This window comes from Lissotriton vulgaris, chromosome 8 (assembly GCF_964263255.1).
Source record: "Lissotriton vulgaris chromosome 8, aLisVul1.2, whole genome shotgun sequence".
Classification (NCBI taxonomy): domain Eukaryota; kingdom Metazoa; phylum Chordata; class Amphibia; order Caudata; family Salamandridae; genus Lissotriton; species Lissotriton vulgaris.
Genome location: NC_141696.1, coordinates 545,044,627 through 545,058,967, shown reverse-complemented (window position 1 = coordinate 545,058,967; position 14,341 = coordinate 545,044,627). Strand labels below are relative to the sequence as shown.

The following is a 14,341-nucleotide window of genomic DNA, read 5'->3' as shown; positions in this document are numbered from 1 at the left end:
CGGTAGGTGACAAAGGAGGGAGGATCTGCGACTGACTGCCAACGCCGAGGCTTTCTACAGACGTCGAAGGAGAATGAGACACCAGCAGGAACAGCAGACATGCGGTTGGCCAGTAAAGCGCATAGGGGACAGAGGATGAAAAGAAGACTTTGATGACAGACATCTGCGCCGCCCAGGGAGCTTCATGCGGTGTTCCCTGCGTCAGCCACGTACAATCTTAATTTACCTCATCATGAGATTTAGTTTCATGTGTTGAATCCTGAACACCTTTTCCAGCCAAGCCTTCGCCCAAAAGGTAAGGGTTTCTTAAGTACATATAAAGGATGTCTTATATTAGAGAATGACTCCAGATTTTGGAGTCATATACCAACTTGTGGTGTAGTCACCCTCCTCTAAATTAGTAGAAAAGTGGACCTTATACTAGCATTTATGGTCAGTTTATAGCTATTCTATGGCATTTCAGACCATGTATCCCCATGTTCAGGCCAGCATTTCCTGCTCCCTATAGAAACTGCATGCATGTACAACTAGGGTAGATCCGGGAATGGCTCCTAGCTTTTGTGGTTGCCTGTTGTTGATGACTACTGGGTCACCCATGTGTTTTTAATTTGATGAAAGGGACAATGAGCAAAGATATATCCTAACCCAGAAGAAAAATAACATCTATATGATCTAATTATCAAAATATACAAATCAGAGAAAAGCTTAACTTTTTATGCATTTAAATTGTTCCAAATTATATCTTAGGGCATCATTTCTCGTTCTTCCTTTACAATGTTTTGTTTTGCAGCACAAAACCTTTCTTGATTTCACAATCATCTAGATTTCTGGCTCTTAAGTGCATGCTTTGAGAAAGAAATTTCACATTTTGTTCTTTGTAAAACTGCACTGGGCAAATCCCCTTAAACTGCCACTATCACATCCACTCTTCTGTCATCTGTTCTGAGCTTTTTTCTTTTACAGGCGCTGCTTGTATATCTGTGCAACTTGAAGTCTCTTTAATGTTTACCAGTAAGCAACAGCGCCTGTTCACTCCTTTTCACAAAGGTCGCAAATTTCTAGTTCTGGTTGGCAGTATTGTCTTTAATGCCGTGTTGCCTCCGAATAAGACTTCCAGCGAGCAGGACGCTACTTCAGGAGAACACATCTCTTAATTTGTGGACTTGTTGCTGAAACATATGTTAGGATACATTTTTTGTTGTTTTTTTAAAGTTTTTTCTTTCTTTTAAGTGATTATCAAAAATTGATCTAAATATGATCTTTTAAGTGATTATCTAAATATCTCCAAGATTATATCAACCATGTAGATGGCTAAATAAAGCTCAATTTAAATAAACTCAACCTGAATCTTTAACATCTTTCTATTTTCACCATCTTGGCTGACAAAAACGATAAATCCCTAAGAAAATCTTCAAACAAATTAGAAGCTATTCTAATATGAATGCCTAGAGTTTAAAATGTGAAAGAGTCTCCACTGAAACCACGGTGTGTTATTTATTTAATCATTCATTTATTCAAGGGTTTGCCTAACACTGGGTGTTTCCTTGCTGTTACTTTTGAAACCCAAACACTGAAAAAGATTCAAATGAAAGGGCCCAGTTGCATTTGAGGAAGAAGGCCAATGACTGTCTGGGGACGCTTGTTTAGTGAATTGTGATGAAACACAGGTTCGCTGGTTCTGCTCATGGATCCATGAGATTATTTAAACAGTAAGGAAATGCTTTATTATGTGTTTATTAAAACACTTCAATTGATTTATTGAGGCACCCAAATTGAGACATTTTATCGATTCTCAAACACAGTAAGGTACAAATAATAAAGGAAAGGACAAATGACAGTATGCTCAGAGGAATGAGGGGAGAGAAAGACTTCACATGGCAAAACAAGATGAATAATTGAGGATCAAATAACTAAACATCAGACAACGCCTGGAACTTCATATTGCAAGGTGTAAAACTATCAATAATCATATGTATGAACCCCTCAATAAGCTAGAAATATTCTCAGGTTTATGAGGGATGTTTTCAAATAGGAGCAATCGCAACCTCCTAAGTGTAATGCAGAAATGCTTAGTAATACTGACTCCCACCGGCAGCAGTTTAACCATGTTTTTCATTTACTGATGTTTCCTGCTGAGATACTGTGACATTACCTAATAAAATGCCTTCCCCTTGGTCTTACTGGGAGGGGTCATACAACCAAAACTACTCGGTTTTCACAGGGGAGTAATGGAATAGTTTTTGGGAACATTTTAAATAGTTTGAGTTGAAAAAAACGGCACATCATTTACATGCACTACTATCCTTAAATTTCAGGTTCCTGACCACTGAAGAAAGGTTGGTACAAGGACTCATTTGCAATGGCAGGAAAGAGGACTTTCAGTGCTCATCACCGACACCAACCACCAAAACCAGCATCTTATTAAAATTCACTTTTAGTCTATGGTAATCCCTCTATTCATTAACATCCCAATCATCGTCTCAATTTCTTGCAGGCTGACCCCCCTCATCTAGAGCTTGACTTAGTCAAAGTAAGATCTGCATCTTATTTAATTACAAAAACAAAAGCCAAAATGCATGTTGAGCTCTGCCAAAGGATAATTATTGATTAAGGAGGTGTTGCTTTTCGATTTAGATACACGTATATAGGTTTTCTGAATCATGCCCTTTTATAGGCACAACTCTCATTGCCCTTATTTGGACATAGGATTCCAGCCCTTATTTAGGCATCAGCCATGCAAACCAAATACAGGCATTGTCACTTGCATCCGTCCATCCCACATCACAACGAGTTCTTCGAAAACCAGACTCTTAAGCCTTTAGGACTTCCCCTGCCTGGATTATTGATTTCTCCAAAAACTCATTTATTATGCATGAACATCAATTTTTTAGGGGTTCATTCATGACGTTTCTCTGCCTGACTTATACGGCTCGCCAGGGCAAGTTCAGAAGGAATTCGAGTTCCTGCCTGAAGCACTGACCAGGCGCTGTCATCCTCCTTGCAGAGAATCCAGCTCCAGTGTTTCTGACTCCCTTTGCGGGGTGTTAGGGATTGAGACCCGGAAAGAGATTCCAACTTCTCTCGTTCTAAGGTATAGAGCAAACTAGAACCTAGAGAGACTTCTGACAAATACTAACTATAGCTAAACTATACTATAGAAAAACAGCACCTACTTCTTACCTCGTACTACACTTAGGTTAGGTACACTGGGGTAGAACTATTTAGAAGCACCAGGCGAGTATACACATTTTAGCCTGTGTTATTTATGTATGTATTTTATGAAAACATATCATAGCAACAAACCATGCTATTGCAGTATTATTTAATCTTACTGCTAACTCTGTACGCATTATACTTCGCATTCTGTCTTAACGATTATAACCGTTCATATCTCTTGCACGAGAAATAAGACTGTCCAATAAACCTTTTTTATTGAAACGCCTGTCTACCTATTTCTGTGTAACTCCGTAGAAACGAAGCATGCACGATTGACTGAGTGAAACTTATCTATGGTTTCCACGATTCTGAAAACTGTTCCGATTCTAAGGGAAACAAAGTTGTCATGTTTATGCGGTTGTCAGAGACTAATCTCTTCTTGTTCATTCAAGAAGTTTCTAGTGACCTCTGAGCTGGCAGGCACACACAAGTAATTACGTTTAATGTACTCAATAGAGACATACTGACGCCAGTCCTATGTCAAAACTATAGTGTATATTATTCCAATGCGCGGAGCCTATAAGGGGTATAGGAACTACATAACAGAGGGTTGGTGTTGACAATGCAGTCTGGGGGACAATATAATTTCGCAAACTTAAATTATAACTGAGAGAAGGCAGGAGGAAGGTTTGCGACATTGTACTGAAGCCGATCTCCACCAGTGGCTATCATATTTAAATCATTCTAATCCAGGTGACGGCTATTCGAAATAAATACCAACACTGCTTCAGTTCACCTGGCAGGGAAAATTCACTAGGAAATAGTCAAAATGGACAATCCACTTAAACCATTTCAATTCACAGTTTCTTGCTGGCTCTAGAAGGTTAAAACGTATGTGTGTTAAGAAATAGAACTGACATTTGATGAAAAATTAAACAGTGTAATTCTTTATTCCTGGAAAGTTATTATAGAAACCTACCTCTCTTATTGTAATAGGACTTTCCCGGATTATAAATCACCACTTCATGGGCAGATGTTTCAGTTTCTCCCAAATGAACTCTTTCTGCCACCATTTTTGAGAATAAATCCAACCACTCCCCTTATGCTAGACAATCAATCACCGCCACCACCAATTTAAAATCCTATGATCACATCTTGTGTTCCATGAAAAAATTGGAGTCACACTTGCTATATTTTCTAAGCCCCAAAATTAAATTGTGACTTTTTAAAAGAGGAGGAAAACTGGAAGGTGTCTTTCACTCTTTCACTCCTTCCAACTTGTTAAGCTTGTGTGGATGCAAGTATTAGGAGTTAGATAAACCTCTGAGAGATTTCTCACTTGCAGTTGATTAGTACATACACAAGTATAGGTGTTCTTTCAATAAACTTATAATTTATTATATAGCATTCTTTTAGAACTCATTTAAAAACTACCATAACAATTAAGCAAACAAATCGTCATTAGATTGAACATGAGACACTTCGATAATATTCTTCACACATCTACATGGGTGTCCGCAGGGGAGGGCAAGGGGGTGCGCTTGCCCCCCCCCTGGATCGCCAGTCCCATTCCTTTTGGTCCGTAATGTTCAAGATTACAGCAGGCTGTTCCCCTGCGAGAAGCCCCAGGAGTTTAAATGTTCTCTCACTTAGGGCCTCTCGCACTTCTCTTTGAACTCTAGAGGCTGCAGCAGCCCCTCCCCGACCTCGAGCAGACTGTGGACGGGCCCATTGTCATTCTCTCTGCTGCTGATCATCACTTAAAGAATGACAATGGGCCTTCTGCATTAAACGTGCATTGAAGGCGAGTGAGGAAGTAAAAATTTCCCCCCCCCCTGGAAACATTTCTGCGGACGCCCATGCACATCTATGCACAATGAATCCAAATCCCAACATAAGTTATTAATGTTATTACAGCTAGGTTTCCATTGTTATATGATGTCCTGAAGTCAAAAAATTGCCTGAAAGCATTCCTCTAGCAACCAGTCCATCTGCCTTGCTGCACCCAAACACGGATTCAGGAAACACAAATAAGCCACTGCCTGTAATAGGTTCTTTGATTCTGCATCAGAGTAACTACAAAAGGTAATTTCTTTTATTTATGTGTCTCTAGTTATCATGCAATGTGAAACCCTGCAGAGAATGGAAAAAGTCCCCTGCCTGAGAACATAAGTAGCAGAAAAAATGTGGAAATCAATCACATTTAAATTTGTAAGTCTGTACTTTTAGCAAGCTAATGTTAGTTTGTTTTTCCGGGCCTGTGCTATCTCATTGACTTGAATGCACAAAACAGGATTATGGTTACATGCAGGAAAACCTGTGTTTTGTGCAACATTGCCAACAGTATAATACTCATGTGACAGCTACTCTAAAATGACTCTAGACCCCAAGATTAACAGACATCCCATAATACAGAGTTTGTAGTATCAACAAACTCATATGGGTCAGAATGATCTGCGCTAGGAAGTCATCGACTAGAGCGAGGTAAAGACTTCATGCACAAGGGCCCTCGTTCTAGGCACAGTTTTCTCAGATTTTGGTAATAAACTGATGGAGCTTAAATCCTAAACCCTAAAAGCACCTGGAAAATACATACAAACAACAAACAAAATGCAAAAAGATAAGAGCAAAGAAAATGACTTTACATCGAGTCGTCTTACGAATCAATGTTCCCTCAAGCAGTTCTCAGGAAGCCCCTGAAGGTCTCTAAGCAGCTACTACTTGGTGCAGGGGGTGGGGATAGGTTTGATAAGGTCATTATATCCTTGGCTGAACTCCACAAATTGCTCTTGATTGCCGTTCATGGTTTTTGTCTGACTTCTACAGAACACTCAGATGAAAGCACTGGTTTTATCTGCTTCCAGACATGCTGTTGGAGCAGACAACCAGGTCTCATCTCGCCATCTTTAGTAGAAAAAGGCCACCAAATAACAAAGTCTACAACGAAACTTTATCTGCTACTCAAACTGTTGGTGTAAACCAGTTTTCTAGTTAACTCCTTCAGGTAATAGATACATGGTTGCAAGAAGAACGGCAAAAGGTTGTCTGACTTAGACCAGTGGTTTGGTTGGTCAAATATTTCACACACTTATAACTAGATAAGTGAGGAATACTTTAACCAGAATTAGGTATATTCATTTAACTAATTTAATCTGAGCCTTGATCATTCAGAGGCTCTAAGGCACAGTCTTCCACAGACCATAACACATTTCTAATAACTTGAGTAGAGTATATATTAAAAGGACATCAGCCATGGCTAACAGGAGAACAGATGAATGGTCAGTTAGGCCAGAGCACCATTTTAAATGGTTCTGACAACATAGTTTTTAAGATGGATGCCATGGTTTCATAAATCTGGATATAAAGCTTAATGATTACATAATTCCAGCCGATTTCAAAGTCTTGACTAGTAAAACAAACAGGGAAGCATGCTTTTCTAAGGCAGTAGGACTTGTGTGGTGTGAAAATCATGATAAATTGTAAAACAGACAGAGTAAAGTACTTTCCATATAAATACAATATATTGGGAATATTCAGTATAAAATGCATCTCTTCAAAACATATGTACATCATTCTACAGAGTAAATTAGAAGGATGAACACTTTAAAGTTAGTACTATGTTACCTGATATGAAGCAGCGAGCCTTTGAATGTGGTCAATGCTTTCTTGGAAGGTTTAGCTTTCGAGTCTGCTTTTTCACACTCTTCATGTTTAGCAAATTCATCTGTACAGTTCACCTATTTGAAAAGATAGAATGATACGTTAACAGGAGAAAAGAAAACGCATAAAAGTAAAAAGTACTACAGTCTTTCAAATTTCCTCCATTTTATTGAGTATGCAAATAGGAAAACATCTACAAGCTTATGTTTAACAAGTATTCCAATTTAGTTTTATGTAGTTGCTTCTGTTAAAAGAACAGCAACACGTTAGTTCATTTTCAATAATATTTTTTTTCTTCCAAACAGATCTACACACTGGATAAGAAAAAGCATTGGCATTAAAAAAACTAATGAAAATATTTGGAAATAAAGGAAGGGAAGAAGTCAGTCATTTGAGGCCCGAGTTCCAAGTCATGTAACTTTGGCGAATTCTTTTTTTATACAATGTACCGCTTGCAAACTTAACCTACTATAACTGACATATTGTTAGCAACTATGCTATGTTTCACTTTTTAAAAACACCCATAATGGCACATCTAGCCTTGGCTAACTCCACTGCCTTTTAGTTTTTCAACTACATTTTCAGACGTCGCGTTATTGGGACTGTCCTGGATACTATTATTAATATATGGGCTGCAAGGGAGGTTTCCTTTATCAACTTTACCAGCATCCTCTACAGTTACTAATTGTGATTAATTAGCTTTGTGAATATTGGTGGGAAGAGTGGGTTAGTATTAGCAGTGGGTTTGATTTGCTTTCAGAAAACGCGGGCTGCTGCCATCTCAACTTATTACATTAACAACTTTATCTCTTCATACTCCAGCTAATTCTTCCAACTCAGGGAGAGGAAAAGTGGGACTGCTCACTCTATTACATTTGAGGCGGAAAACTAAATCTATATATGTTTTCCAACTCTCTGTACTTCCAGCTTTATTTGATACTGGGCAAGACAAATAATCTCCTGTTGATTAATTTCTAGAACAATAACTTTGATGCAACTAACCTTGAGATTATATTATCACTGACTAAGGCCATGAGTCCTCTTTAGATAGTCATCATTTTGCTGTTCACATCATTTAGGCGGGTCACTTTCACATTGACTTTTGTCATTCTCTACCCGATAAATCATATGGTCGAGGAGAATTTTCGACACACTTCACTCACTCCCAATGATGGAGATGCTCTAAATGTATTATTTTCTAAACATAATTTTATATTTACTTCTAGCATGGCTACTCATTAGGTTGCACAAAAAGTCAACTTTCACTGGCCGGGGCTGTCACAGTGTTATTGACTATATTTTGTAACGAGCTGACCTTACCAATAGCATTTCTAATTCAATGATGCATGAAAATTCTTTCATCTATCACAATTTCCTTTCAATCTCTCTATGTTGGGCCAATAAAACTTGTTCCCTCGACTTCACTGACTGTGTATACAAAGAAAGGGATCCAACTGAACTAGAGACTGCAGTTATTTATGTAGCACTGTTGGCCAAAACGGACTTCAGGCCCGATTTAGATCTAGGCTGACAGGTTACTCCGTCTCAATGGTGACGGATATCCAATCCTCTGAAATATGAATTCCAATATATCTTATGCGGTTTATATTTTGGCAGACGGGATATCTGTCACCGTTGTGAAAAAGTAACCCGTCCACCAAGATCTAAATGAGATCCCAAGTCTGTCTCAGCTAATTAGTTCTATCCTGATGTCTTGCTTGGATTGTAATGCTGGAAACCGGGTCACTGTCCGCTCTTACGGACCTCTTTGTATTACATTTAAGGATTTTAGGTCTGTTCCTTAACAGTATGCTAGGAAGAAAGCAATCAGTTGATCTGACACCCATAGTAAGCAAGCTTTTGTCTGTGCTGGAATCAGTTCCTAGGGAAATGACTGCTGTACACCAGGACAAGCTCATCTAAAAACAGCTCTCAAACACAGAAAAAAAGGAAATTAGATGCTTGGGAGTTGTGGATAAAAGCCCGTGCTACGATTGATAGAGCTTTTGGAAGATTATGAACTTTTTTTTAGGGACTCAACTGATGTAGCTCCTGATGTAGGGATTCAAACTGATACATGGTGGGCCTACTTTACGAAGGTGTACTGTAGCTTTAGCTCTGCCAAGTAGATTCATTAGTGTGTGCCAACTTCGCTTATATAGCCTCCAATCTGGACTTCAAGTTAAATGAGGTATAGCCAACTATCTGTTGGTGCTTTCTTGGTAAGGCATTTGGCTTTCATAGGGATTATGTCGAAATATTTAAAGATTATTTGCACCTGTGAATATTGCTTGTGACAAATGTACTCAAAAGAGAGCATCTAAGGACAATCCACCTCAGTCATGGTCAAACCTGGTTGACGTCCCCATTTTTAAGAAGGGAGACCAAGGTGACCCCTAATTGTCCCACTTTCCTCATTGAATCCATTGTAAATGTTGGTGGGAAAATTCTTTCAATCGCCTGGACTCTTGGGTCGAGGAAAATAAAATGAAATACGATCGTCTATATGGTTTTCATGCCGGGTTTGGCACTATCAAGCAATTTTCTAATGGACCAGTTACTTACCTTCGATAACACCTTATCTGGTAGAGACTATCTGACTGCAGATGTTTCCGCTGAGCTTGTCCACCCTGGCGTTCAAAGAGCCTGCCAGGTGCTGAACCAGGAAATTGTCCTGGTTCTCCAGCCAGGTACAGAGCCCACAACTCCATCCAGCTTGCAATACCACAAGGTGATGGTATTGTCCTGAACCAGACTTTCTTTGATAAACAGTAGGAAGACTTCCACTGCCAGGCTCTCAGCTCCACAAATTGATAAGGAGCTGGGACTCCACCGGAGAGCAGAGTCCACTGACCCTACCTCTCTCTGATGACCGCTCCACCATAGAAGTGAGGCATCTGACACCACTGTGAGGTCCTGGTGGGGAAGAGAGAGGGGTCTGCTGCGGACCAATTTGTGGTTCCCAAACTACTACTTCACGTCTTCTGATATCTGGACTAGGTGGGAGAGATTCTTCTGATGCTGCATCAACTGGAACTTCAGGTCTCACTTCAGAGCCGCATAGGCCAGTGGGCATGTTTTATTAGTAGGATACAAGAAGCCATGAAGCCCAAAAGCCTCAGAGTCTGTCTCACCAAAATCCAGGAAAGAGACTGAAACATCAATACTATAACCTAAATAGCCCAGACTCGCCTTTAGGGAGGATAGACCCGAAACTGCACTGTGCCAGAACGGCTCGAATCATAGGGAGCATCTAAGAGGGAGTTGTGCCACTTTGACATTTGATAGAAAACGCCATCTGCCTGGCGGGAGCCCACCTTCAACAGCCAGTCATCAGGGTAGGGGGAAACTGGAAGCCCTGACCTCTGGAGATGTGCTGGAATCCATCCAATTGATAAACACTCGAGGGACACTCGGGAGGCCAAAAGGGAGCACCACAAATTGAAAGTGCTCATGGGCCACTGTGAACTGGGCAGGCAGGACAGGGAGATGAAAATAGGCATTGTGCTAGTCCAAAGCCACCACCCAGACTCCAGAATCCACGGCTGATAGAACCTGAGTGGACCTGAGCATTTCGAACTTCTATCCAGAAAAAGTAATTGACAGGGCGCAGGTCTAAGAGGGGGTGGATTCCTCCGTGTACCTGAAAGTAGCAGGAATATCAGCCACTCCCTCTCTCTGGTGTGGGCACCCTCTCTCGATGGCCTCCCAGAGGGCCTGCACTTCCTGGCCGAGTAAAACGAGATGGTCCTCTGTCACCTATTTTTGATATGGTGGAAAGGGTTGGAGGTGTCCAGGAATTATAGGGCATACCCCTCCCACACTACCTGGATCACTCACTACTCCTATGTGATGCTGGAAAACTGAGACATGTGATGTCTGGTCCTGCCCCCCACAGGATGGTGTGTGCCAGTTGGAGGGCACACTAAAGAGGCTTGGAGGCTGTGGTGGCCAGTTGGTTTGGGGGACTGGGCAGCTTGCTTGACATGGTTTTGGCATCCTCCTTGGGCTTCACAGTCCCTTCCCCCGAAATGACTGGGCAGGCTGTTGTACAGGGTTGGGCTACTGTGGAAGCCCAACATTGCCTCTGATGTGGCCGAGGTAGGGATTAAAGCACTGTTGTTGCAGCTGGGTCAAAAGGGAGAGGACCAAGGATCAGGCGGTGACCCTGTTCTCGCAGAAGCACTCGATAGGCAGGATCCATAAAAGGGCATGTCGATCATGGATGACTGACATCCCCCGAGAACCCAGTGGACCGTAGCCAAGCATGGCAGTGAAGCAACACTGTACAGGCCATGGCCCTACCAAGAGAGTATGTGGTGCCCCGTTGGCTACATCACCAACACTCTAATACCAACATACACTGACTAACAGGAAGGCCAATCTCTTTCTGTTAGGGAACAAGATCATGTACATTGTTGGTCCTCGGAGCCCCAAATGATGAAGGCCGGTTCCGAGTGGTGACTGATGGGTGCCAGAGACCAGACACCAATTTGACCTGGCCTTTTCACTACCGTTATTTTTTCAGTCATATGGCTAGAGGTAGCATTTCACTTTCACCCTCTCTGTCCTGAATAGTTGCCTGTTGAACTCTTGACCCTCTGATACTTTTCTGTGATATGTGTTCAGTCCACACCATATGGCAAACTTTACTGAATCCCTTCCATCCATTAAAGCCTGGTCTAAGATGGCCCGGCCCTTCTGAGGCAGTATGGGAAGCAGCTGCATGCCTAAATCCCCCTCGCATGGGAATAACAGCCAAAGAGGCATGCCGTATTCACCTACAGCAATGCAAGACATGTTTAAGAAAAGATGTGCTTCCCGAAGGTATTCAGCAATTTGGACTCCTTATTCGGTAGTGTGGTAGGGAACGGTTACGCACACAGGATGATTTTGGACGCGGATGCCTGGACCACCCGGCTCACTGAGGAAGTGAACTGGGAAAGGAAGGCTTGGTCTCCTGGGATAGGACAAAGCATGATTTAGCCCAGAACCCGAGGATAGTGTCTGTGAGGGATTCATTTAAAGGCAGCACTAGTTCCGGGGAGCCTGCCCCTGCCTGAATCACCTAGGTCAAGATGTTTGACTTGACCTAGACAGCGGGGTGTTGAAGGTCAAGGACCTTCGCAGCACTGCACATCACTGTGGCGAATGGCGTTCCTTCCTCAGAGGCCTGGTCCACAGGGGGCAACATGCAAGTGTTCGGTGAGGTGTCAAGGCCACTGCCATCTCCCAGATCCTCATACCAGTATTGGTCATCAGTAGGGTCCTCCTACAAAGGACCATACACCACCTCCAATCGTATTTTTGGGGGCCATAGGGCTACTTCAGTGAAGGAAAAGCCAAACATGGATAGGGATGGGATAAGCAGCCCGAGGCGCTGCTGGTTTGATGTCTGGAATGTCTATGGGTTAGTTGTCAAATGGTGATATGGCAGGTGCCAGATGGGATAGAGCTTGGGTAAGTGATATTACACTGGGCAGCATAGTCCTGGATACAGAAAAGGATCCTGAGGGCCAGAACTGTACCTGGGGCAAATGCACTGGCAGCTACCTGGCCAGGGTACTTTTCAGCTCTGTGTGGGCCCGAAGGCACACCAGAGGGAGTCAGGGACCCAAAGATGGCATGCATTGCATTGCATGGCAGAATTCAAGTAACTGGGCAGTCGTAAACCCGGCACAGGGAAACTCTGGGTAGCTCAGGGTGGACCCTGATGCCAGCTGTGCAAGTGGAGTGCGGGAGCAGGGTCTAGAAGCAGGAGGTCAAACGGGTGAAGCCTAAGAGCAATTTGACAACTTATTTTGTGCTTCTTAGACTGACCAAACTTCGAGGAGGTGGTCTTTGATCTCGACAATTACCATCTGTGGGAGCGAATCCTAAATCTGCCTCGGGAGCGACTACGGGAACTGAACAGCGCCTTCTTCTGCTGTGCAGCTAGGAGCTTCAGTGCTCGCTCGCAAATCGCCTTCGGATGCATGGACTTCCACTCGGCCCAGGCTTTTGGGTAGTGCCCCAACCCCAGGTACCAGAGACAAACCAGGTAGGGATGTGACTTCGACATCTGATGGTGACAACGCCCCCAAGGCTTGAAACCAGAGGGTTCTGCAGGGGACATGTCCCTAGCACACTGGGAGCAAGCTCAATACAATATAATTTCCTCAAAAAGTCAAAAAAAGTTGGTCGAAAAGTGGCCGGGGTAGCTCTCCAGATCCGCACTGTTGGCATGGAAAGAAAGGAAGGAACTGATATCAGTGCGCAGGGATGGCGCTTATGTAGCAACTGCGACATAACTTTCAATGTGGCAAGTGTAGACGCACCGTCTATCAACGCTGCCTACCGACACTCAGAGGTACTGCTCCAGATTTTCTGGATCCAGTCCATCTGGGTAATATTCTAAGGTAAGGAATCTGCAGTTAGAAATCTATCAGATTTGTACCTTCTAGAAAACTAAATACACTATAGCTAAGCAGAGTATTTGATTTGCCTTTTATTCAACTGAGCTCCGCTTTAGATCTCGCAAATTGATTAAGGCTTTGGATTATTATGAACTAATTGGGGGTAGACAAACCCATTGTGGACTTCTAAAGACAACTATACTTGGAGGTCACTGCCTGGGTTCGATATGGCTGCAAAAGTGAGACCACACAGCCTTTAAGGCTAGAGAGGGGAGTCTGCCAGGGCAGTGTACTTGCAACATTCTACTTTACACTTTACATCAATCAATGGATTGGAGAAGCATTTGGTAAATCTAGGTCATGACCGCCCCCATGTAGGGCCACAATAGATTACAGTGCTGCTATGTGCAAATGGTGCTGTTCTGCTGGCCAAGTCTCCTGTCAGTCTGCACACACTATAGGATGGGGTTACCTCTTTTATGGCACAGCTGGATCTAGCTATTAATGAGAGCAATACCCATATTATGGTGCTTGGTTCTGCTGGCAATGAGTTGAGGGCATGTAAAGGTAACATCTTTAGAGATGGGGCAACTTCATCCATTGTCTGGTCAACACCTTCCTCTGCTTCACAGTGTGTGCATTCTGATCAAAAAAGGGGCATGTTCCTGTCACAATATTCCACCTCACTTACCCAATGCAATAGCAACAGTGATAGACCGGAAAAGGAGATTAATACACTTAGCTGGAAATTCAAACTCATGTGCTTTAGAACTATATTTTTAATGCTGCTCTCCTTGCTGTACACTAACCCATTGTAAGGGTCATAAAGGGGCATACAATATTTGATTGACACAAAGTTGAAAAAGGGCTACAACAATGATCTTTGCATTGGTAATGGAGGCCATTACTAGTTCCAGCAGCAGGGTAAATACCCATGTGTTTCCTTTTTTCATTTCGTTATACAATATTGCTTAATTACCAGTCCTGAATAGTAAAGGCACCATGGCAGACTGTACCCCAGCAGCATTGGCCAGTTTGAGATATATCCGGTTTATAAGTTAATTGTCCCAAGTCCTGTGTTTTCCCTCTGTGCCCTGGGACCGTAAACTACCCAGTTCTTTGGAGAGCTC

General features: G+C 42.5%; 1 protein-coding gene across 1 annotated transcript in view; it reads right to left on the bottom strand.

The window, feature by feature from the left end:
• The window catches only part of MOSPD2 (motile sperm domain containing 2), a 501,534-nt gene that overhangs the window by 237,417 nt on the left and 249,776 nt on the right, over positions 1 to 14,341 (bottom strand). Inside the window, exon 10 of the mRNA XM_086934358.1 lies at positions 6,781 to 6,893. Coding sequence (XP_086790484.1) covers positions 6,781 to 6,893 — 113 coding nt within the window. The remainder of the gene's footprint in view (positions 1 to 6,780; positions 6,894 to 14,341) is intronic.